General features: G+C 43.4%; 1 protein-coding gene and 1 long non-coding RNA gene across 11 annotated transcripts in view; one reads left to right on the top strand and one right to left on the bottom strand.

The window, feature by feature from the left end:
• The window catches only part of ADAMTS9 (ADAM metallopeptidase with thrombospondin type 1 motif 9), a 156644-nt gene that overhangs the window by 16671 nt on the left and 114369 nt on the right, over nucleotides 1-25604 (bottom strand). For 6 of the 8 annotated variants that reach the window (XM_057507807.1, XM_036877586.2, XM_036877589.2 and 3 more), the window contains 8 exons: nucleotides 20215-20388; nucleotides 9145-9318; nucleotides 6039-6233; nucleotides 4881-5013; nucleotides 4262-4356; nucleotides 4047-4141; nucleotides 3823-3956; nucleotides 2006-2097 (listed from right to left, as the gene is read on the bottom strand). In XM_057507807.1, the coding sequence (XP_057363790.1) occupies nucleotides 2006-2097; nucleotides 3823-3956; nucleotides 4047-4141; nucleotides 4262-4356; nucleotides 4881-5013; nucleotides 6039-6233; nucleotides 9145-9318; nucleotides 20215-20388 (1092 nt within the window). The remainder of the gene's footprint in view (nucleotides 1-2005; nucleotides 2098-3822; nucleotides 3957-4046; nucleotides 4142-4261; nucleotides 4357-4880; nucleotides 5014-6038; nucleotides 6234-9144; nucleotides 9319-20214; nucleotides 20389-25604) is intronic. The other 2 variants (XM_057507822.1, XM_057507820.1) reach the window with 2 other exon arrangements.
• Nucleotides 20267-25604, top strand: part of LOC118908345 (uncharacterized) — a 31021-nt gene continuing 25683 nt past the window's right edge. For 2 of the 3 annotated variants that reach the window (XR_008999354.1, XR_008999357.1), the window contains exons 1-2: nucleotides 20299-20405; nucleotides 23218-23390. This is a non-coding gene — a long non-coding RNA (uncharacterized LOC118908345). Of the gene's footprint in view, nucleotides 20406-23217; nucleotides 23391-25604 lie in introns of all 3 variants that reach the window. The other variant, XR_008999359.1, reaches the window with a different exon arrangement.

Raw genomic sequence — 25604 nt, 5'->3', positions numbered from 1 at the left:
ACGTTAAATGCTGAGCACAGTACCTAAAGCATAATAAACACTCAATAAAAGCTACGAATACCGGCATCAATACAAATACTGTCATATTTGCTGTGATCAAGATGCAAAAAACACTTTCTGGCTATAGAAACTATACTTTCTGGCTATACTTCAACTATAGATTTAATTGAAGGCTCTTGGGGAACCCACCCTTACTGATTAAAAAAAAACAATCCCCAACGCAACAGAATGGATGAGGAGGAAGGGGCAGATTCTCAAACAAGGCATCCCTTTGCTTTTGATTTTCCAGGCAATCACTTGGTGAAAGGCTGAGCCCTGTGTTCCAAAGAGGCCTGCATGACGGTGTTCCTACAGACATCTTCTTAGAAAACTGGTTTGAAACACTTTCGTCTTTCATCCATATAGATGATGTTCAATAAAGGTTTAAGGAACTGAATTCCAAAAGTACGTGATACAGTTAACAGAAAGGCCTGGGAAAAGATGTAAATTAGCCTCTCACTGGCTTTGGGTTTTCTCATTTAGCAATGGCTTCAGTGTCAGGATTTAACAAATCAATCAGTTTATTTGTCTCTTAATTATGAAAATAAATGAATGCAAATTACCTTTCATTTACTTAAGCTTCCCAAAAGATGTGCATATAGAAACAAGAAACTCCTGAGATATTTGAAAAAGGCAGGATGGGACCGATCTATTAGCTGTTAAAATACAACCCCTACCAGTGGGGTGTTTGAAGTCATCAGCTGCTCTAAAGAAATTGCACTTCAAAAGTTTTCAATTTCTCGCGAATGGAGGAAAGGCCCCTTTTACCATTATAGCCTTTGTTTATTTTCTTTCTCCCTGAGAGCTTCCTTTTCACTTCTCTAAAATGTTTAGCAATGCTTTCTAAAGCTTGGGGCTGAGAAAACACTTTGTTAAAAGAAAATTCAGATGTGTTTGTCTATGGATGGTCTCCGTGGTTGGGCATAAATCCATCCTGGGCAGACAGGGCCTGGGATTCTGAACACATCACCCAGTCCCAATCCCCAGGTGTTTGAAGGCTCACAGACTAAGTGGGAAATTCCTGACACAGAGTTTAACAATGGCTTTGGGAAGATGGAAGACCTCTGTGGACCAAAGAAAACACTGGGGCCAAGTTCTCCTGTGCAGAATCACCTTATTCACTGTGTTTGCCTAGCCTTCTCATTGCAGAAGCTTTTTGCAAAGACTGATGCCTGCTTTGCAAAAGTAGCCCAGCCTGTTGATTGCAGCAGGTTTCAAAAGCAAGTTAAAATGTGCTACATCTTTAACCAGGCAAGAAAGTGTGGAACTGCAGAGTGGGCCATGGGGCTGGCATTCAGTGGCTCTGCCAAAGAGTAAATCCAGTAGAAGATGACACATTTGCACTTCTTGGTCTGAACACTGCACATTTTGTACATCCGCAGTAGAGGCCACAGTCTTCCTGTATTGTGCCATATTCAGAATCTTCACTGGCTGACAGTGGCCTCTGCTGGAGCTCCCTTATACTGGCTTTTGACAATCAGACTGTGTGCATCTCTCCCCAGCTCTCCATTTAGTGACATAATATTGATGGCTTGAAATCAATACCTCCATGGAAATTGGTAAATGCTACAAAATAGGCATTTTTTCCTCCCTGGAGAAGCCAGTCATTAAACATTTATCAGCATGTCACTGACTACATAATATTCATTTTATTAACCACCATAATTTGTTTAACCAAGCCCTTGCCATTCGACATCTAATTTGCCTCTACATTTTTACTATTGTAATAGATACATTTGCTGCATGCAGAAGGCTGCATGTAGCTATGGTTACCTTAGGGAACACTCTTCGGAGTGGAACAACTTCCAGATCAGAAGCAGTGAGCGTTTGCGAGGCTTGTGACGCAAGGGGCCAAAGTGCCTTCTAGAGAAGCCGCTCTAATGGCATTCCCAGGGACAGGGGCCTCTGAGGGCCCTGGGGCAGGGTGGGCCGCGGACCCTGGTGAGGGAGAAGGCCCCGCACGTACCTGTGGGCACTTGGCAGCGCTGTAGCAGTCCCCAGCAGTGGCGAAAGGGACAGGATGCCCCTCGTTTGTCCTCGCAAACTGTAGGTCAGTGGCTGCGGGGTTTTGGACAAAGGGTTAAAGGGGGAGGATTGGTGAGAGTGGTAGAAAGAGGGAGAGATGGGACAGGACATTAACAAGGAGACAGAGGGGAAGAAGTATAGCACGAGGAAGAGTACGAAGGAATGGGAAAGGAAAAAACGATCCAGTCTGATTAGTGAGCAAATGGATCCAGATGTATGCTTGCTTTTCCCCATTATATTTGTGTCCTGGAGCTTCCCTCCCTGGGTTTTATCAGCACCAACTGTCTCCTCACAGTAGGGAAGCCACAAAGGGGGTCCAAGATGACTTTGGAAAGGATTCCTATGTAAATTAGCATGCGACTCTCCCTGCCTAAATGTCACGTACCGGGATGATGATGTGTCTCCTATACACCGGCACCCAGGCTTAGGGACAGGAGACAATGACTGAAAAGCATTTCCAGCTACTTAGGAGTTATTCCCTGAGGCTTCATGTGTCCTCCCGTGGCCTAGGCAGTATTAGTGCCAAAATGTGGAGCAATTAGAACCCACATCTTGAAAGTATTAATGGCAGTTTCTCAAGTTTGAGGTTAACTTGTAGTTTAAGAAAAAGGCCAATAAAAATAGTGCTCATTTTAACCCTCTCTTAGTCTCTGAGAGTAGCTCTGCAAATGGGCAGACGGATGAGGCCAAGTGGCAGTCCTGCCAAACCTGCTGCGGTGGAAGTGGAAGCCAGAGATGGCTTTTCCTCTTTCTGCCTTGTCTTTGGGGAATAACAGAAAACGGCTTTAATTTTTCTGCAGTTAACCATACTTGGTGCAAGGGAAATCTGAGCCCCTGTCCTGCCGTGAAAGGGGCCCATGCTGGCTGCAGCACGCAGGGGCTCTGGGTCTTTGCTGGGCTCTGTTTCTTGGCAACAAACTGCAGACTCTCTGCCTTGCATCCTTGTCAGCAGAAGGCAAGGAAAGTATCTCAGTACAGATCAAGTTTAATCTACCTCCAGAGGGAAGCAATGCAATATTACAGGAACAATGTTAATGAGGAGAAATTAATTATTCATTATTTCTGCTTTTCTTCTCTTCAAGGGCACGTGTTTAGAGGGTTTAGCTGCTTTTAACCACTCCTATGATTAATATCCCTAACAGAAAACACAGTGCTGGCCAGAGTAGGAAATCAGCCCACGCACAGGCTCGTTTAAAAAAGGTAACTCTGTGCTCCATTTTTCTTCTGTAAATCGACAATCAGACAATTAACTTCATGCTCATGCATGTGTGGGGGTGGGGGCAACTGTTGCAACGTGAATCTCAGCTTTGGGCCTCCTATCTGCTATGTCTGCTCCCTTAAACACTTCTGCTACGACCCTTGATTTCCCCTCACTGATCTCATGTGCTTGGCTAACTCCTACTTAACCTTAAGGGCTCAATTTCAATATCATATTTGGGGGGATGCTGCCCTGACGCCCCACACTACAGTGGTGACCCTTAGTGGCTTCACTGCTCCAGCCATTCATTCCTCTCAAGCCTGGCAGAGCACCACCCTTTGCTCGGCACTGCCCAGGCGCTTGGTGCCCAGCAGGGAAAGAAAAGGAGCAGCCCTGCCCTCCGGCAGCCTAGACCAGGGTTGCCATCACTGCACCTCCAGTATCTCGTCTGTTCCCCTGGGTGTCCTCAGGGCCTCACCCCTAGCCAGTGTGCTGGAAATGTTTGCTGACAGGATGAAGAGATTAATGCACATTTCCACACAACCTCCCACTGAACTTACTTATTATCTGCATGGTGGTAAGGTCTATTCTGATTTTCTGGAAGCTGGAGAAGCCCGCTGCTGTATAGTCCTTCCGACACTGGCAGTCATCACGTCGGCTCCCATTGTAGGGACACTCGGTTGGGTTGTGCAGCCTACATGAGAGAGAGTGTTCTGGTAAGGACGTGAAGACATTTCCAGGGATCTCCAGGTGTCTCGGCTCTTCGAGGCCTAAGCTCCCCTACCTGTGCCCGTAAACCTCAGAGAAATTCTCAGAGTCGCCATGGACCAGCGTCATGTACTCTTTGGGGTGGTCAGACTGCATCCCTGCACAGAATATCTGAAAAACAGACCAGAAATAAAATAACCACCGGAGAGCAGCTCAGCAATGGGATGACGACAGCCGGGGTGGCTCACTCTAATAACGTTCTAGAGATAATGACTGATATCCAGTGTTCACCTTCAGGAGCTTCCCTTTGATGATCAGGAAATACTCGCCATCTTCACGGGCACCTTTCAGTCGTTTTACCTCCTTGCAGTTCCTGGGTAACTCACCTACAAAACACCAAATGCAAAATCAGAGCATGAGGGTCCGAGATGCGCAATGTCTGCCTACATAAAGAGGAATGCTGTTCACGCTGGGACTCTTAGCAAAGGGGACAATTTCTTTAAGATAAGGTGGTTTTTTTTGGTAAATGTTTGCTTTACTTCTTTTTCTTTCCATTTTATTGAGAAGTAGTTGGCATGCAACACTACAGAAGTTTCTGGTATACAGATTAATGACTTGGCTTGCATATATTGTGAAATGATGACCAAAATAAGTTTAGTTAATATCCATCACCTCCTATACAATGAAAAAAAAAGACTTCCTCTTTGTGATGAGAAGTTTTAGGATCTACTCTCTTAACAGTTTTCAAAGGTACCACGCAGCAGTGTTAGCTATAGTCATGTTGTACAGTACACCTTCAGTACTTATTTATCTTATAAATTCTATATTGCTAAAAAGGGTAGGCACACAAATGAACAAAGAAACACTGGTTTTCATGCTCCAGAAGGATGGCTTCACTTGGCCAACTTACAGTTATAGATATTGTGGCAGGCTTTTCTTTCTTCTGGCTTTAAATCAGTGGGGCATAAGTGGCTGGGCTGGTCCTCGTTGGTTAAACACTGCACGGATCTGTGCATCACTCCGACGCCACAGGGCACAGAGCACTAAAAGGCAGACCAGAGACAGTGAAGTGGCCACTGAACCCACACGCACGGGCTTCCAGTGGGGTGGGGCTCAGCGCCTGAAGGCACATACAAGAGGCCATTTCAGACCCCACGAGGTAGAAAACAAATAGCTGATATTTACTGAGTACTTACTATGGACCAGTCTCTGGGCTAAGCTTTATATATACACATTTATTTATATATATATATCCATCTTACATACATATTTGTAATAGATAAGGTATTTATATGTATGACTTTCTCACTTGAGCCTCATAATAACCCTGAGATAGTGCTACCATTATTCTATTTTTCAGAGGCAAGATTGGGGCCTAGATGTCCAGAAACTTGTTCAAGGTCATGATGGAGCCGGGATTCAAACACCGACCTTGATGAATGGTCTTCCACTGTCACCAGATCATTCTTCAACCCTGAGAGCCTAGGACTCAGGAGCCAGGGCAATGTGGCAATTTTTTAGGGCAGTTTCAATTTAAACTATTCGCACTTGGCATGCTCCTAATGCAACAGGGTATTCCCGATACAGAAGGACTAGAATATTGGGACATCTTCACCACAAAAGTAACAACAGACTGTCTGTAACTCTTAGTAAGTGACAGAGTTCTAGTGCTTTTTAAAAAATTGTGGTTAAATACACATAACTTAAAATCGGCTGTGAAAGTCTAAGGACTTTTTATAAAGTAACTTATTTTATCTTCACCACCACCCATTTTGTAGACGAGGAAACTGAGGCATGAAGTTCTGAACTTGCCCAAGGAGATTCAACTGGGGCGTAGCAGAAACAGGACTCCGATGGAGGCTGGCTGGCTTCGGGGGCAGTCTCTAAGCACCAGGCCGCTCTGCCCAACAAGTGGGACACGCTGCTTCTCCCAGCAGCCTACCTCCTGTTCCTCCCCAGGGTCTGTCTTCTGGGAGGAGAGGCAGTTAGGATAGGACAGGCAGGATATATTTAAGGGGGGCTTGAGATCCCAGAGCCTTCCGATTCGCCAAGTCAGCAGTCTACTTACACTCCCCCAGTTGCCGACTCTCCAGGTGGCTGAGATGGGGCAGCCCCTCAGGTAGCAGGGCTGGACGCCGGGCGGCTGGGTGCCCGGGCAATTGATGGTGGACTGGTAGCTATACTCGTAATTCTCCTTTCCCGTGTAAATCTCGCTGCAGGAGACCAGCCTTTGTTTGTAGCCCTTTCCACAGGTCACTGAGCACTGAGAAGAGAGGGGAGGAGAGGAGAAACTGCAGCAGCCTGGGGGCAGCCCCCAACAGGCCCCTGACCTCCACACTGAACACTGACCTGTGACCACGCTGCAGAGAACGCTCGTTTATTAGCTTATTTATGCATTTTGAGCAGCAGGCCCCGAGCACACAGGAGACATGCAACCCCATACATACAATGCCTTCCAGGACCTAGGGCTTCCCCTACATCTTCTCTGTCCCCATTGTGGGTGGGGGGCCCCTAGCCCCTTCTCTGGATTTCAAGGGGAGGTGGAGGCGCTCCAGCTGTCACTGGCTTCATTTACAGAATCCACAGCCTGCCCACACTGCCTGAGGAATCAGGGAGCGCCCAAGTGGGCTGGGAAGAGAGCCCGAGCCTGCCTGGGTTTAGCTAAAGACCCAGCCCTTAGCCGAGAGGGGACTGGAGGCAGTTTCCTTTTCCTGCCCCATGTGGTTTGCTTCCCATCTGCCCACCCCTTCATTTCCTCCTCTATTCTCTCTCCCTGCCTGTGTATCTTGACTGAAACGTCACCTTTCTGCTCTACTATCTCTCTAAATCGTTCAGTCATTCAACCTTTTCACCACAATTATACGGCATTTAAAAATACCAAAACAATACAGAAAAGGAGAAATAACAAAGATCTTTGTGTCCTGGGTCCTTTCTGTGATGGGACATCTAACTGGCTAGACTTACAAATATGTTCAACCTCCCTAGCTATTGTATGTATTATTTTAAAAATAAAACAGAATTGCAATGAATTCAGTTCTGATGATATTTTTAGGCAATGCCATGGAATAAGCAGCCCTTCCCTGTGAAGGTGTTCATAAAATTGAGTGAGAGTGTCAGGACTCGTGAGACTACGGTTTTGGAGGAGGGCCAGAGGGACCTGGAAACGGCTGGCAGCATGTGCTGTTGTTATGCTTTTTCATGGGCTTGATGAACTACAAGCATGTTTTACTTTTCTAATTTGAAAATAACAGTCAAGCACAATGAAAATAACAGTAAAGCAAATAAAAAAGTAAAGAAATACTAAATGTGGGCTCCTTGCTTTAGCAATACACTTTAGCCCCAACGAGGGAAATGTATGCATCAGCCAAGGGTGATGGAGTCCTTTTTTCCCACCTGGCTCAGCACCCTCCAATTCCTGTAAGACGGAGCTCAGAGGAGAACACACAGGCCTCTCCAGGTAATGGGGGTCCTAGAGAGAAGGGCCATTGGTGGCTCTGGTGTTTTACTAGAAGCCTTTCTGGAGGAATTCTGGTCCAGGCCCCTTGGCCTGATGCCTCTTGCAGGGGCCCTTCCCCAGGGTGTCTACATCTCTGTAAGTCCTGTCTCCAACCCTCTAAACTTTGCCTGAACATCTGCAGTTTTACACCTGAAAATTTGTAGAAGTATGGAAGGTCTGCTTTTTTTAAAAGAAATCTCAATGTGTCATCTGTTCGGGGGTTAAGATAAGGTAATATTAAAGCTACAGAAGTAAAATGACTCAAATCTTAGAATGAGACCAATACTCTTACAGCATAATAATAACATACGAACAACTGGCTAGGATGAGGCTGCCAATCTTGGCAGTGTACAAAGTGTGGACTCCAGCAAGATGAACGGCCAAGAGCCAAGCCAGAACCCGAGAAGAGGAGGCCGCCGGGAGGCAGAGAGGCGAGGCTATGACAGAGGTCAGAGGCGGGAGAGAAAGGGCGGGAAGGAGGGCTTTCCCCTACTAAGAGCCAGGGCATGGCCTCGTACCCACCCTGGAGAACCAGAAGTCAGGGGCTGTGCCTGGGGAGGGCCCGAGAGAGGAACTGGGGAGGGGAGGGGAGTTCTCCTCCGACACCCTCCCCTCACCCACCTTGGGATTTGAACAGGGTGGGATCTATGCCTCAAACCCAAAGTCAAGGACTATTTTGAACAAACATAGAAAAGGCTTTAAGCCAGCTTTAGTGCAGAAATATCTAAATGCAAATATTTACCCATTAAAACATGAAATTGCTACTCTCTCAAACTTTGGGGGAGACCCAAGTGGCAGCAAGCATGTTACCTAAAAATCTTCAGCACCTGTGCTGGAAGTCCAGATAATTCCCTTTCACATCTCTAAATTTTTTTGGATAAATGACAAAAGGTTTGATGTGACAGGTCTTTCAGTCTTTGAAAATACAAAGTTTGAAAATGTGATCATGCTATTATTACTATTGGTATATTAATAATAAAAAAGACATCTAGGTAGGCATTGTGTGTAGGAGAGAGAGGAAAAAAATAGATTGCTTGGATGTTAGGGGAAACTATTTTGTTCCTCTAGATCGGAGGTTGTTAAATGGGCAATCCACATTAGGCCCACAGAAGTATTTGGTTTGCCCACAATGTTTTAAATACAAATTCTGGGACCACAGTTTAAAATTAGATGTCACACTTAAGTTCAAATTTTTATCCTCTGTTGAAAAATCAGGTTCGGTAACACTCAACCCACATTTCTGCATGGCCTCTGCTGGCGTGGAGAGAGACTGCTCCCTTTAAACAGTATGAGCTCGTTTGCCACGGTTTCTACCATTCTCCCATTGTCTCCCTGACACCTAGACATTTTCTTACTCCTACCTTTCTTCAGACACTGGCAGGCAGCAGATGAAGCCGCAGCCTCTGTCATAATTCCTTCCTTATCATACCAACAGGACCTCAAGGCGAATCACAGAATGCAGAGCTGATGCGTGCACGGAAACTACTGCATGCACGCTTCCAGTTCCACTGGTGGGATGCTGACCCAGGATGGCAGAGGACTCGTCTGAGAACTGACAGTTCTCAGTGGCAGAACTGGCAGGCGGTTACAAGTCTCCCACATTTCTGCCCTTGTCAGTCCCTGGTCCTCAGGCCATCGCGGGCCTGAAGGCAGTCACACAGAATCCCCAGGACAGTACCTCTGACCATTCTCCTGTGATCCAGACATACTCGCAGGGTTGCAAACTACAGCTCTCGCGGTCCACAGGCCGCCTGCTCATGTCGCAGAGCATGCCGTGCACCTCGCCGCCTTCATCCTTATCCACACACAGCACCTTGCGGTACCTGGAGCCTTCACCGCAGGTCCTGGAGCACTGTGAAGACAGAAAGTACAGGCGTCCATGGGGAAGAGTAACAGCTATCCTGTTAGAGTCATGCGGTGTTTCCCTGTCTCTGTTCCCTCTCACTGAGATATCTGAGTGCTGGGATTACTGGAGGACTCACCATTTTATCTCAGGTACCCACAGCACTGTTCCTGGTGCAGCAGTAAGTGTTCAATATAGCTACTCGAATGAAGGAGTGAAAGGAGGAATGAATGAATTTCCGATTTGGCAAGGACCTTAAGGCCTGATTACTTCACCCATTCAAACACTGAATCTCGTTGGAACTTATAGCCAAGCAGTTAGCAAAGCAGTATCTAAAACCTCCAGAAGTCAGGGAAGTCGTGGTCCGGCCAGTGGCCCATTTCATCTTACAACATGGAGCTAAACATACCTCTGCAGATTCCACTCTTGCCCTAGTTGTTGATTCCAGGAAAGCATAAAGGACAAGTTTCATTTCTCAAAAAAAATAAATCCCCTTTAGGGATTGGAGGAGAGCATTCATGTGTTTCATGTGCCTCCCCCACCACCTCCTCCTCTCTAGGGTGACCTGCTCTGCTCCCTTCATCATTCAACAAATACCCTCAAGTTCCCAGTAAGTGCAGGCCCTGAGGTGGGTCCAGGCAGGTAAGAGTGGGCGTCAGGAGTACAGCCCCTGCTATCATGCATGAACTTATGTTTTAGTAGCAAAGACAGACATTCAAGACCCAGGAAGCTTGGCACTGAGACTTAGCAATCACTATAATCTCTTCTTAGATAAAGAAACTCGGACTTAACCCAGCATCTTTTTGTGACATAGATGGGCCAGATAGCTTTATTCCCATAAACCAAGGAGCAAAATTGAGCAAGTGGTATGTTTCATTGTAGAACAATCTGTGCTATCCACAAATTCCTTATCTTTTTGGCTTTAACTGACAGCAAGCCCCACCTCAGAAGTTTGATCTTAGTTATCTGTGTTGCTAAGAGTCTCACAAAGCATCTGTGTCACCCAGCATTACAAGACTAAACTCAGGCTGAGCTAACCGGTGGTGCCAGTGCGCTTTGTTTCCTTTACACCAGGATTACCAACCCTGTGGCCCCCTGGGCCTTATCTAGCTCCTGTGAGCTGTTGCAGTTGCTGTTAGCATAAGGTCTTTCAAACTTTCTCTTTTTACTCTTTTAGGAAAGGCCCTAGACCCCACCCCTCTTTTTCTTTCCTCAGGCTTCCTTACCTTTTATTACCTGCCTTGCCCCGAAGGCACTTGAGATGACTCAGCTTGAGTCAGAAATGTTTTTACTGATATGCCCTGTGGCTGTATTTATTTTTTCTTTCTTTATTAGCTGTAAAATACACTGAACATAGAAGTCACCATTTTAGACATGCTAATACAATTCAGTGGCATTCAACTGTTTGCAATGTTGCGCCATCATCCTCACCATCGAGTCCCAGAATATATTCATTGTCCCAAAAAGAAACCCGTACCCACTAAATAGTCACATTTGGGTTTTTCCATCTCTTGGCTGTTATGAATGGGGTTGCTATGAATATTCATGTATAGATTTCCACACCTGATTTCAATGCCTTTGGGTATACACCTAGGAGGAGAAACATCATACCGCTTGGCATACTCTGTGTCTCCTGAGCCACTTTGTTCTTTTGGAAGTAGAAGGCCTATGTGGTGTGTCCTGGTAGCCCCTTATCATTTGTAAACTTGACTCAAAATTTCTGCGACTTGGAAGCAAACCTCAGTATCTTCATTGTGGAGTAACTAGTCATTTTCCTGGGGCAAACATATGAACTTAAAGCACTGTGAGGTGAGTGCGGAGGAACAAATCTCTCCAAACTAGTGCAAGAGGCACAAATTTCTCTAAACTAGTGCAAGAGGCTGGCTGAGCCCGGCTCCCTAGCTGAACCTGAGCTTGGGGTGTTCTCCTTCCTGGCAACATGCTGGGAATAACTGTGAAGTAATAAGGTTTTTTGTCTCTTCATTTTAAAAAATATTAAGTGAGTTACCGAGCTGCTGAATGTTTAAAAAAAAAAGCAAAAAAGTGGTTAATCTGTGATGAGTAGATACATGCCGAAGAAATATTTAACTCGCCTTAGAAAAAGTAATTCCTTAGGGGGTCAGGACTGCGGTGACTCAGAGAAGACCACAATCGTTGCGCAGCCTGGACTGAACATTCCAGAGTCCACTCTCGTTTTCACTAATCCCTACAGCTTTAACCTGTGTCAATAAGTAACAGTTTAGAGCAGAAATGCACGGATTCTGAAATACTTTTTGCCTGTTAAGTGTTTCTTTCTTGGTCTTGAAGAATGGTTAACTACCATAAAAATGCTTTTGCCAATGGTGGAACAGGGAGTTAAGTAAATTAACCCTGCACATAACTTTTAGGAAACTTAAACTAAGTAAATAAGTGACTTGCCCAGTGCTGTGGAATTAGTCAACAGCACGTCTGAAAGTCACGTGGTAAGGCTCTCCTCCCGGAATCCTCATTGCAGTGTGGGGGCTGGGTGACCACAAAGTAAGGCCAGACCGTGCTACTGGATTTTGTCAGCTTTTAGTAATATATCATTCTCACACCCCGAGGATCAATGACTTCTTCCTTCCTCTGTCCTGGAATATGATCTAGAATGTTCTAAAACACAGCCAGAAAGTTCAACTAATCTCACTGTAGCTTTCCAAAGGTTTTCTCAAATGTCATTACAGCTTTTAGAAAAAACTATACCAAGCGTATAAATTAACATTACTAGCCTCCCTGAATCTGGGCACACACTAATTCAGAAAGCAAATGATGACAACGCAGAGCTAAAGCGGGTAGGTTGCCCGTTGTCCTGTAGGCTACACGTGCTTTTCAAATGTGTGTATCTGTTATGACACCCAGAGTGGCTGCTTCTCCCAGCTTGGGGTCCACACGTCAGGACAGCTGGCTGCCTGGTGGTCACTGGCATTTAACACTGAGGGCTGCCTTGTACGGCTGGGAGCAGACGTGGGCTTCTCACAGAAAGTGTGACCGCGTAAGAAGCCATCAGGGTCTTCTGCAACTGTGACAGCCAGAGAAGGACAAGGGGCGGGAGTTTCCACAATGCTGACGCAGGTGCCCAGGCAGTGGCAGGGGAGGCGGAAGAGACCGAGGCGAGAACCAGGTAAAGACGAGGAGAGGCTCAGCGTGTGTTGAGGCAGGAGATGAATGCCATGGGGAAAGGGGCAGCGGAACAACAAGAGCAGTTTGGGGGTGACGGAGCATTTGATTTGAGATGGGGATTCCAGAAAGTGGGCAGAGGCCAGGTCTGCTTAGGAGAGAACCTGAGCCCTCGTGCCGGTTCACAGCGCACAGCCTCATCCGGGTGCCTGCACACTGGCCTCACTGCAGCCGCAAGCTCCCTGTGCCTAGTGGGCTGCATCCTCCCTATTCCTTCTACCTGGAGTCACCCCCTCTTGCCCTATCCCCTGGCGTCCCTAGAGAAGGTAGGGCTGGCCTGTCTTTCCCTGTCCCTGGCACAGCACTGTTCTCCATCAGCACTTTTACATAACAGTTCTGTTCGCTTTTTTCTGCCTTTCTGTCCCACTAGACAATAAGACCCACCAAACAATTTCTTCTTCTGTATTGCGTCCCTAACACCCAATGCCTGGAACTTTGCAGATGCTAAATAAAGATTGTGGAATAAATTAACAGGGAAATGAGTAATACAGAGTTAGTATCTGGCCTTGTACACACATCAAAACCTGGTCACTCCTTATTGTAAACTTCCTAACATCTTTGTAACCAACTGACCAAGGGCCTGCTGCTCATTTCTAATGTTTCTGTGCTAAGGAGACTAACTTGGGAATCATTCTACAGTGACCTCAATAAAGTCCCTAGAATCCAGATATGTATGAGAGTGGCCCAAGTCCCTGCCCTGGGCCAAACAGCTATGGGTGGGCAGTTCTGCAAAGGCCAAGCATATCTGAGCACAGCTTGTCAGTGGCAGTGTGACAAGAAAATAAAGTAGCTGTTCTTACAGGAAAAACAATTTGCTGACTGTTCTAAAAGATGTTTCAGAATGTCACGATTCTGCAGTTAAAGGGAAAAAAAACTATCAATTAGCAGACACGGTTCTAGAATGCTTTTCTTTCCCCTCCCTCCCTTCTCTCCCCTCCCTCCCTCCTTTCCTCACTTCCCCCATGTATTTTTTTTATTCTTCCACTCATTCATAGGTTCATTCATTCAAGTTTCTCCAATGCTCTGGGTACTATGCTAAATGTTGGGTAAAACTCCGAGGAACAAACTCTGTGATCTCTAATAGCTGATAATGTAGACAAGGAAAACTGGCAACATGATTCAGGGTGCAAACTGCTGAAGCAGAGTATCTTCTGGGTGCTATTGAGGGGAGTGCCATCTGACTCTGGGGAGGTGTAATCGGCAAGGGCTTCTGAGGAGAGGTGACATCTTAAATGAGGCCCGAAGAATGAGCAAGGGTGACTAAAGTGAGGGGAGAAGCAAGGCAGCTTTACTGTGATAAGGAGGTACTGGGAAGGAAAGAGTATTAGGAGTAAAAGTGAAAAAAAAAATACTTACAAGACCTGGGAGATATATTCCTGAATGCTAAGAGATGCATAACTCACATACCCACAATTTAAATTTGATGAAAAACCTCTAAGCAAATTTATATGGCAGATTATAGTACTATTAATAAGTAAGTTTATGATAGTAACTTTCAAAAGAATTAGTCTGTTTTTCCCCCTCAAACAGCTTCAAGAGCATTATAGTTCTAAAGTGAGTGCACTCAGAGGCCAAATAATGTGTCCAGAGTTGTGGGGGATATTAAAAGCCCAACACTGTCATATTCAGGCTAAGCGTAAGTGCCGGTTGTCATCGAACTTTCCATCAGGAGGTGACTGTATTAAAGAAAAGTAGCATCTGTGGAAGGCGAGAAATGTGCTAGGCACTGCCCCTCGCCCCTCGCTTAACCCTCACTATGACTGTTCACCAAAGTGCTCCATATAATTCCCATTTTTCAGATGAGGTAACTGAAGCCCAGAGATTTGAAGTCAGCACATGCTTTTCTCAAAGCCACACATCAAATGAGCTTTTGTTTACAATATGGTGCTGTCAGGGTATGAACCACATGAACCACAAATGTCTCCAGGAGAGCTTTCCTCCTCTCCAGTTTTTTGCCCTAAACTTCCAAGTCCAGGTTCTACTCTTTTGGGTCCATGACGGTGCCCTACTGCTTCTTTCCTGTTGCCCCGGCGCCAGGCCTCACAGGGAACAGAGGAGGCCCACTGAGGTGCCACCATCGTCAGGACCCCCACCCACCCCACCATCTGATCATCAACCAACTAGAATGAGATTTCATTTTCAGGAGGGGTTGGGGTGATCAACCAGTAAAGGGAATTCTACTTGGATGCTAACTCTGCAGTAAGAGGCTGCACCAGCCATTTAGAAGGAAATAAAATAATTCACCTTGGATGCACGTTGACACGGACGGCAGTAGAATATAAAGATTCAGAGCACGTGTTCCAGAGGTCAGGCAACTGCGCTGCACATCCCAGCCTTATTACTGAGGAAATACATGAACTTGGATGAATTAACTTATCCAAGTTTCAAATTTCCTCATGTTTAAGTGAGGATAAAGTTTTAATTACCCCATCAGAGTTATGGAAAAGGTTAAATGAGGTCTTCCATATAATATACAATAAGATGTGTTACTTTTATTATCATTAGTCTCAGGGCCATTGCACTGTACAACTCTAGGGGAGGCCCCTCACATTGTAGCCTATGGGTAGAGTCCCCTGGGAGTTGTGCAGTGCACATCCTGTGCGACTGTATAAAACCTGGTGATCATGCTATTATGGGTGTGCAAAACTTGTTCTTTTTAAGGAGGATGCCGTTTGCTATGAGCCTAGCACCGAATGCATCCTCCAACAAACAGGTGGGGGCCAACAGTTCACGAGGGAGAAGCAAGTGGACTTGTACACTCGAAAGCAAACAAGAGCTCTGAGCTGGTTGCCAAGGACTGCTAAGGAGAGACCTTCCTGTAATGGGGTGGGGGGGCAGAGGGGCCCCAGCACATCCCGCCCGGGGCGCTCTGAGGCTGTGCCTTGGTATGCTCACTGAGATCAGGTTGAGGTGTCACTCGACGAGGGAAGAAAGTCAAGACACATGCCTATCCAAAGTAGGTATCAGGTATGATCAGGTATCAGAGTCAGTGGGTAGGAAAAGGAAAGGGGGCTGAGGGCTGGGATTGAGGCGGGGCTGCAGGTGCTACACCAGCGAGTGACCACCCAACTGTTTAACAAGGGCAGTTTTCATTATGAGAGTAGGGGTGGTCAATAACTACACTAGGACTTCCCCAGGCAAACAGGACCTGGAGTGCCCACTCTGTTCTTGATGTGGCCCATTAAGACAGCTGTCCCACTGGTACTGACATTCACACTAAGCCTCAGTGCTGTGAGGACATTCTAAGAGGGCCACCAGCATGCTGCCTATGAGGCACAAAGGCTTCTGATGGGCCTTCTCTTTCCCCAACTGTCCTGAGCTTCACTTTGCCAATTCAGTGTCAAGTGAGGGCCTCACAGTGCTGTGTTCTCACCCACCACCCAGGTCCGCTTTCTTCAAACTCTCTACCTGCGGCTCAGGCAAATGAGAAGGCATGTTTCAGGAAGGTAACTCTTGGAATCTGCTTTCCCCATTGCTCAGCATCTTTCCTCCTTGTGGTAATAGTTAATCTCTGAGAAACTTCTCAATAAAACCACAGGTCAGATTTTCTCCTTATGTCTTCTGTTCTTATATGGAGCTTGAGAGCAATATGAGGAAGGATTTAAAAAGAGCCATCTGCACAGCACATGTGAAGATGTAAATTTCCAGGCATATTTTGTATGATCAGAGAAGAGGATTTCCTCAGTGTGCATTGGCAAGGTTTCTGTCCTTTGGGATTCAGAAGGAATTGTAAATGGAGCTTGCATTTTCCTGATTGGCTTTAGCATTTTCAAAAGTTGGCTCAAGCATGAGCAGTCAGCTTAAATTCATTTCTGAACACTCTCCTACTTACTGCTACTTGGAACAGTTACACAGGGTTGAGTTTGGCATGAGATAAAGAAGGACAGGAGAAAGCAGGCAGGGGTAGGTCTGAAGCAACAGTGACAGAGAATCAAAATGCACATTGAGCGAGAGATGGGGGAGGCCTCTTCTTCCTTCTATGTCTGGCCCTGTCAATCCCCAAACCATTCTGTATCTCTAATTTTCTCAGAACAACTCTGCATAGCTATTATTCCCATTCTACAAATGGCAAATCCAAAGCTCAGAAAAATTGAGAATCCTTGTTCTAAGTCACATGATTAAAAGGTGGCAGTGCTGGAGTATGAAGCAGGTCTGGAGAATTCTATAGCCTCCAGGGTTCCCAGTAACTTGTGTGGCTCAAGTGCACCTAATTTGAAACTTAACTGCTTTAGTCATTCCTCCCTGCCACCATCTGGTGGAAGTAAGAAAATCTAGAAGGAAAAGAAGCAAAAATCTGAGTGCACAGAGAAGCTGAGAGTCCTAACAAAAACAAGATGACTGCAAACAGTGACACTAATCCATCAGGAGTGCAAAGGAGAAGGAAGAACAGAGCTGGAAGGCTAAGCCCTACATGGGTTAAGAATGCAGTTGTGAGAAATCAACCCTATTTAAAAGTGCATAGAAAACAATAAAACACCCAGGAATAAAATTTAACTGAGGAGGTAAACCATCTGTACACTGAATACGATAGTGGAGCCCTCTTATCTGTGGGGGCCATGTTCCAAGACCCCCAGTGGATACCTCAAACTGTGGATAGTAATGAATGCTATATATTCTTTGTTTTTTCCTATACATGCATCCCTATGGTAAAGTTTAATTTATAAATTAGGCACAGTTAAAGATGAACAACAATAACTGATAATAAAATAGGACAATTATAGCAATATTCTGTAATAAAAGTTATGTGAAATGTGGTTGAATATCTTATTGTACTGTACTTACCCTTCTCATGATGATGTGAGATGATAAAATACCTACATGATGATGAAGTGAGGGGGGAAATGTAGACATTGTGATGTATATTTAGGCTACTATTGACATTTTGGTATGTCAAAAGGAGGACCATCTGCTTTTGGATCACAGTTGTTGGCAGGTAACTGAAACTGTGGAAAGCAAAACCATGTATAAAGAGGGACTACTGTATAAGACATTGATGAAAAAGTTGAAGAAGACACTAATAAATGAAAAGGTAGTCCATGCTCATGGACTGGAAGACTTCATATTGTTAAAATGTCCATACTACCCAAAGCAATCTACATATTCAATTCAATCCCAATCAAAATTCCTAAGGCAATTTTGCATAAATACAGAAAAAATACCCTAAAATTTGTATGGAACCATTAAACACCTCAAACTGCCAAAGTAATCTTGAGAAAGAACAAAGTTGAAGGCATCACACTTCTTGATTTCAAACTATATCACAAAGTTATAGTGATCAAAACAGTATGGTATTGCCATCGATCAATGGAGCAGAATAGAGACCCCAGAAATAAGCTCACACATAAATAGGCAATTAATTTATGACAAAGGAGCCAACAATACACAATGGGGAAAAGTCAGTCTCTTCAATAAATGGTGGGAAAACTGGAAAGCCACATATGTAAGAATGAAACTGGATATTTATCTTACCCTGTACACAAAAGTTATCTCAAAATGGACTGAAGACTTGAACGTAAGATCTAAAACCATAAAACTCCTAGAATAAAATATAGGGGATACATTTTTTGACATCAGTCTTGGCAATGATTTTTTTTTATATTTGACACCAAAAGCAAACACAACAAGAACAAAAATAAGCAAATGGGACTATATCAAACTAAAACTGGAAAAAGGACCTCAACAGACATTTCTCAAAAGAAGACATATAAATGGCCAGCAGATACACAGAAAAATGCTCAGTTTCACTAATATCAAGGAAATGCAAATCAAAACTTTAATGTCACCTTGTATCTGTTAGAATGATTATTGTAAAAAAGATAAGAAATAACACTGATTTCCATACCTGTGAGGATATGGAGAAAAGAGAACCCTTGTGCACTGCTGATGGAAATGTAAATTGGTGTAGCCACTAAGGAAAACAGCATGGAGGTTCCTCAAAAACTTAAAAATAGAATTACTCTATGATCCAGCAATTGTACATTTGGGTATTTACCCAAAGTAAATTAAATGATACCTGTATTCAATGCAGCATTATTTACAATAGTTGCAGAGCATTATTTATGAAACATGGAAACAACATTAAGTATCTATCAACGGATGAATGGATAAAGAAGAGAAGATGTATCTATCAATGGATGAATGGATAAAGAAGATGTGGCCTATATATACAGTGGAATGTAAGTCACCCATAAAAAGAAGGAAATCCAGCCATTGGCAAAAACATGGGTAGATTTTGAGTGAATCATGTTAAGTGGAATAAATTAAAGAAAGACAATATATGAGATTGTATGATCTCATGTTATGTGTAGAATCTAAAAAAAACTTGTAGATACAGAGAAAAGAATGGTAGCTGCCAGATGCGAATGGGTGAAGGTGGTTCAAAGGTGCAAATCTCCAGTCATAAGATAAATAAGGAATGTACAGCATGGTGACTTTAGTAATGCTGTACTGTGTGTTTGAAAGCTGCTAAGAGAGTAGATCTTAAAAGTTCTCCTCATGAGAAAAAAATTTGTAACCACGTGAGGTGATGCATGTTGACTATGACATAGTTATTGTTAACAGTAACAACTTATTGTGGTAACCATTTGCAATATATAGATAAATCATCATGTTTTTACCTAAAACCAATATGTCAATCACTGCAAGGGGGTTGAACAAAATGCCTGAGCAATAATGCTGGGAAAAATAAAATGGCATTGCCATTAGCACTTGTATAAAAATTTTTTAAAAAATTCAATTGTCGTATCCCATAATGGCTTAAGAGAATAAACGCAGGATCAAGTCTTGCTTCTTCCTCTGCTAGGTATGTGACACTTGGGCAAATGGAACTGGTTCTCTGAACCACAGTTTCCTCGAATGCAAAAAAACAGATGATCCAAATAATAGCCACTTTGCTAGTGGTTAAGAAGAGTTAGTGAGATGATGAGCAAAAGCACGTAGCTCTGAAAAACATTCCTGATGGGAAATTCCTGTCTTGTTATTCATCTCTCTGAACCTTTTCCAGCGTGTACTTTCTACTTCACTCCAACATCATCAGACAGGGTTTTGCTCTTCTAATACTCTCTCTCCCCTTTTCTACAATCTAATCTCTGTTCTGGAAACCGAGGTTACCTCAGACTAAAGTCTTACCCGGGGACACTCAGTGCTTTCTTGAATGAAACATTAACTTGGAGAGGGAAAAAAACAAGTCCATCTATTTCTGCATCAACTAGAAGTTTTTCAAATGCCATCATCTTTTTAAATGTTGGAAATCCTTCCTTAATTAACCAGGGTTTCAAATGAGTGTCTGTCATTTCCCTGACAACTGAAGTGATGGAAGGAGGCAACACACAGAGCAGGTCCTACCTAGAGTCTGCCTTGTGGCTATTTCAACTAGTACAAAATGATCAAGTCTGGATACACACATTTAAAACATTTCTTCCAACTCCCTCTCCTTCTGTGAAAGCGGTATGCATTTGGCCCAAGGCCTGTTAAAGTTTTTCTGGAAGCAGCCAGACTTGGAACATTCAAGAACACAGACGTAGGAATTGCATAAAAAGGAGGAGCTCTTCGAGCCTGGTCAGAGTGAACTGCTGGCTGTCTGAGAGCAAACCTTTTGGGAAGGAGCCAGCCTCGTCACCGCGCTTGGACGCTTCACAGGGGGACGGATGTGATCACCGCAAGGGGGTTGAGCAAAATGCCTGGCAGGTGCCCCTTCATGGCTCTACTTACTTCTTGCCATTCCTCTGCCCTCCAAGAGTAGAGAGGACACAGCGGGGCTTGGCAGGCGCGCTCCGACTCTGGTCTGGTGTGCGGGTTGCACTCCGTCTCTCTGGCCACTTTGTGCGTTCCCACCTGACAGGCCACACTTCTCCGGCGCACGCCCCGGCCACAGGACACAGAACACTAAGAAGACAGACTGTGTAAGTGGGAGCTTTGGGTCATTTGAAGGGAGGTGGCAGGGGTGGTGAGGGTCACAGATATGGGGAGTGCACTTCTGACCCAGTGACCTTCCCAGCTATCACAAAGCTTTCTAATTTCCAACGAAAGGGACACAGGACAATGTCATAGGCCTGCAAACTGCCTATCAACGCTGGGGAGTGGGTCAGGAGGAAAGTGAGTCTCTGGGAATCTCTAAAGTTAACAAAAGTCTTGGGCAATTGAAGAGGCTGGGAGGGATCACTGTGAAACATTTAGTATAACCTAGGAAAAGGGCTGCCATGTGAAATGAAAATTCCAAATGATTTCTATCCTGCAGAACTTCAGGTTCCTGAAAATTGGAGATACAGTGTTATACAAGAAGAATGTCTTGGCAGATTAAAAGAGTGACCCAAGGAGAGTAAATCGCTGGAGGCTTTTGGGCCTTATAAGTACAATGATTTTTTCCAGTCTCTTCCTTCTCTTGTTCCTATTCCTGGAGACACAGGATATTTTTTTTAAACTTTGGAATCCACTAATGTATATGTATCAATTTATAACCTCAGATGAATATATAAAGAATAAAACCTGACAAGGAAAAAATCATTTCCTCAACATAATGTTTTCAGCCCTTGAAAAATACCATTAATCAGGTTAAAACATTTTGTTGACCATATTAAGCACCATATTAAATCTGCAATTAACTCTCCTTTAAATTAATTTTTAATGGTTTCTACATTGCTGGTTTTCATAATTTCACTCGTGATCAGACCAAGAATTATTGTCTTTATTAAAGTTTTGACAGTCAGAAGCTAAAGGCGACATTTGCTTGGAAAGAACAGCATACTATTACACTTAGCTATTTAAAATTGTTACCAAGTTTTTGTGATAGTTCAGCCTCCATTAATTTGTCTGGCACTGAGACAACAAGTTTGACATATATTGAAGCCATATGCCTAAGAGAAAGACTTCTTAAAGAACAGAATCACACGGCTTTAACTTAGAAGGGGAATTCTTGTCCCAATAACCTACAGCAAGATTCACCTCACTGTGAGCCTAACGGGAATTTACAATCAAGAGGCACATCCAATGGGGTCTGCTGAATATTAATTTAATTTGCATTTCAGATTTTAAGAAAATAGGTGGTATTATTTTGAAGGCAGCTTGGGAAATCATATCATTTCAGATGAATCTATGCCAGGCAGGAGCTCAAATGTTCATATCAAAACTAACTGAAAAGAAGGAAATATTTTGGCTCCCATTGTTTGGGCTTAATTGTATTAATTGGGTTGAATAAGTGTGTGACCCACAAGAAACTAGACTTTTAAAGTCATTATGTCCTGGGTGGAAAGGGAGGGTTCCTGGAGACACATGATGGCCTGGTTTATAGAGAATGGCCATTTAATTCTCATGGGAGCCACCCGGATAATATTTCCCATCGATGACACTAGCAAGGAATTACCTATAACATGGGAGAGTCACCACACAAATGACAGAGATGCTCAAACACCATAATCATCATCGTGAACAAACAGCAACCAAAAAACTCTTTGCGTATTTGAATTTAGGATCTTAAATATAAAAAGAGAGTATTTCTAGAATAATGTATCCAAGTGGAAATACAAAGAAAGAATAAGAACAATTAAGTAAGCAAATCTGAGTTTGGCACTAGGCTGGTACATATTCAAAATCTCACTATGCTTTAATAACCTCAAGAAAAAGGAAAGAAACATTAAAGACTTTTAGAGCATATACTGTTCAAGCTCTAAGTAAATGAAATTTCTTTTTGATGCTATTGTTATTGAGTAAATCACTTATGGTTCAACAAAGGCAAGGTATTAAGAGCCATAAGTATCAATACTTAAAAATCACTTTTTGTAAACTTCGATAATTTTTCAAAAGGCAAATAAAGACAAAGGAAGCTCAATTACATACTAGGCTTCTGAGTTTTATAATATCAAAGCCAGCCTTGAAATAGCATATTCCAATGTTTTGACATGACTTAAATGCCCACCAAGGTACAAAGTGCCTTTTTGAATACTGCATCCACAGTATCTTCACTCAAACTGAAGTGCATTGCATCAGTTAGTTCTCTGTGTTCAACTTTTCTTCCTCTGCTGTCTCAAAAGAGACCACAATTTGCATACAGAGCCAGTCAGTCTTGCTTGGCCAATTCTGAGAGATTTGTGCAGAAACTCCATGAATAAAACAGCATCTGAAAGACCTCTACGTGACCCTGGAGGTGGGCATGGTGGTGGTGTGTGCACGTGTGCGTGCTTAATTCTTCTTGTTCTATTTAGTACATCTTTTTGTTTGTAGAGGCAAAAGGCTGAGCAGCCTCTATTAGTACGTCTTGCTCCCCCCACCCAGCCCCTTCCACCAGCCATCATTCCAGCCCAGCAGGCTATTTGTGCAGGTTTGAAAGTAGATGTTTTTAGTTCTGAACTAGTGAGCTGAGAGCTGCATTTCATTTCTCTGTACTCCCTATTGCACCATGCTAGTATGCAGAACTCACCAACCTAAAGGGGTAACTTGACACTTATTTCCATTGATAAAAAGAATTTCTACAGAACTTCGGATGTTTGGGGAATCATAATCTATGCTTAAAACCTAGAAAGAATTTCACAAACTTTCTTCCCATATCAATGCTGAAATTATGATGGTGACATTATTTAAAGGAGAGACGGGTTTGAAAAACAACTATATGAACCAACATTAATAAATAACAGTAACAATAATAATAGCAAACTTTTACTAAGCATATACTATATGCCAGAATCTATAGTAGGGTTTCTCAACCTAATACTTTCTTGCCAGGGGCTCGTCCTATGTGCACTGTAGGAACTTTGGCAGCATCCCTGGACTCTACCCACTAGATGTCAGTAGCATTTCTCTGCTCAGCCAAGTTGTGACAACCAGCACGGTCTCCAGGCATTGCCAAGTGTCCCAAGAGGTACAAAATCACCCCCGGTTAAGAGCTTACCTCTGTGGTAAGCATTTTACATAAACTATCTTTTATCTTTTCTAACCAACCTCTTAAGCACACAGTCCAAAATTAAATAAAGAATAGAGAAAATCACCCTGATTCAAGCAAAAACATGAACAAGAACAAGAACGAGAACCAGTCAGTAAATTCTGTCCTGCGCAATACACGATAGCTACGGTGGACCAGGATTTGGCTTCCAATTTTCAAATACGGCACTAATATAAAGTAGCCTTTTGTACACATCAGTGAGAGTGTGGGTGGGCCACTGGCAGCCAGACAGTTCACCATCAGTGCTTAGGGTTCACACACACAAAAAATGATGGAGAGCACACGTCACCGAAGTAACTAGTTCTCATCACTGCCCATGTGCATACGGTTTCCTGGATTTCCCACAGGACACAAGCTACACATCCGCCATGTGTCTCCATTAAACACTCACAGCACACTCCAGAATCAGACACCACGACTGAGCTGTGCTCATTGTAATTACAGGAAAAGGCATGACCAAAAATGGCTGGAAGGTTCATAAGGCAAGTTGCCAGTTTCTTTTCTGGCATTAGCTCTGAAGAACTTTTAAAAAGTATCTCCGTTAATCTAAAACACTACTGACTGCAAGACACTGCACTGTGTTTTGTATCAGTAAGAAAGAAAACAAGGGCTATTAAATCACGGCATTCCATTGGTGCTTAGGCCCTGCTCACAGGGACACTGAAGTGTGAGAATCAATTCACGATTGATGAATGGCGATGAAGTTGCGGCTTTCCTTCTAATCTGATCATTTATTCTTTTTATCTCTCATCTTCATTTTTTAAAAAGGCCTTTCTATAGGAATAGGATAAGTTAAGAATATTTCACTCTGGAATGCTTGTGTGTCATGGGACACATTTATTGAGCTGAAGCAAAAATTCGATGCTGATTTGTATCTTAAAATCTCATGGGCATCCCTTAGCTCTCGATTAAAAGCATCTAAAGACGTGAACGTGAATTTTTGAAAAAAAAAGTTTTAAAATTTTAGTGAGGTTGTTTCCCAATAAAAGTGTTCCTTTTGTTGCAATACTTTCCTTGACAAATTCAAGATTTTCAAAAGATGCAGAAATGAAACGTTGCATTTGAAATCTCACAACACCAGTTTTGAGGGACAGACTATGAAGATTAACATGGTGATACTTGTTTCCTATTCCAATATTCCACGTCTTATCATCAGACATTTTGACATGATGAGAACTTGCACTAATTATTCCTCCTCCCTTGAAGATGAGATGACTAGACTAGAGCTACCAGCAGAAAACAGAAGCACCAGATATAAAATCCTCTGAATATTTTTGCAAATGGATAATCATTATTCTTGCTTTAATATTGCTGCCTTATGGATATCCCTGTTTACACTGGATCATTAGTAAGCCAACAATCTTTAATCATGCAGGCCGTCATTCTCCATCAGCCACTGTGTCTGATTATTTTCAGGGACATCTCTAAATTGCATACATCGGATTTTTATCCATGTAGAACCTTGTCTTGTCTGCTTTTATCATTCATTCCTACAAATCAAATCAGGGCATTATAAAACTGGTCACAGACCATTATACAACAGTGTTTATTTGCATTTTCTACAAAGGTGACTAGACTTTTCCGAGCAATCATTTTGAACAGGTGCAGTCTTTTCTGGGGAGGCATTCTGATAATCCTATTACGTTATGTTCAAAAAAACCCCTAGGGTTCAAACGTAATCATCCCAACTTTGTGAGCACGTTTAGACTTCCTATCAAGATCACATACTGGTGTAAATTCACTCTGTGTTTACCAATAAAGAGGGAAAGATTCTTTTAATCGTCTTTTTACTGAATGAATTGGCCTTTAAAATTGAGCATCATTTACATGCTCTAAACTTATTATTCAGGGCAAGATGTAAATAGATAAGCAGAGGCCAAGGAACATAAAGAAAAGCAACAGAGCATGAAAGTCTACAACAGACAAGCTAATTAGCGCGGTATCTTAAATAATGCTAGCTGCAGGCTCTTACACGAATTGAATCCCTCCCAAAATAAAAGCGCTGGAAGTTACAGATGACAGTAGTCGTGTCAAACCACTAAGGATGACCAGTATAACACAGGGCCTTGAAATCTGATGCTTTAAGGAAGCCAGAGGAGGGATGAGCTGCGGCTGGGCACAGATGCTTTGATTGTTAAACTGAAACAACAAATGAAAATGTGATCATTAT

This window comes from Manis pentadactyla, chromosome 1 (genome assembly GCF_030020395.1).
Source record: "Manis pentadactyla isolate mManPen7 chromosome 1, mManPen7.hap1, whole genome shotgun sequence".
Classification (NCBI taxonomy): domain Eukaryota; kingdom Metazoa; phylum Chordata; class Mammalia; order Pholidota; family Manidae; genus Manis; species Manis pentadactyla.
Note: the sequence above shows the minus strand (reverse complement) of the source record. Positions and strands in the feature narration are given on the sequence as shown.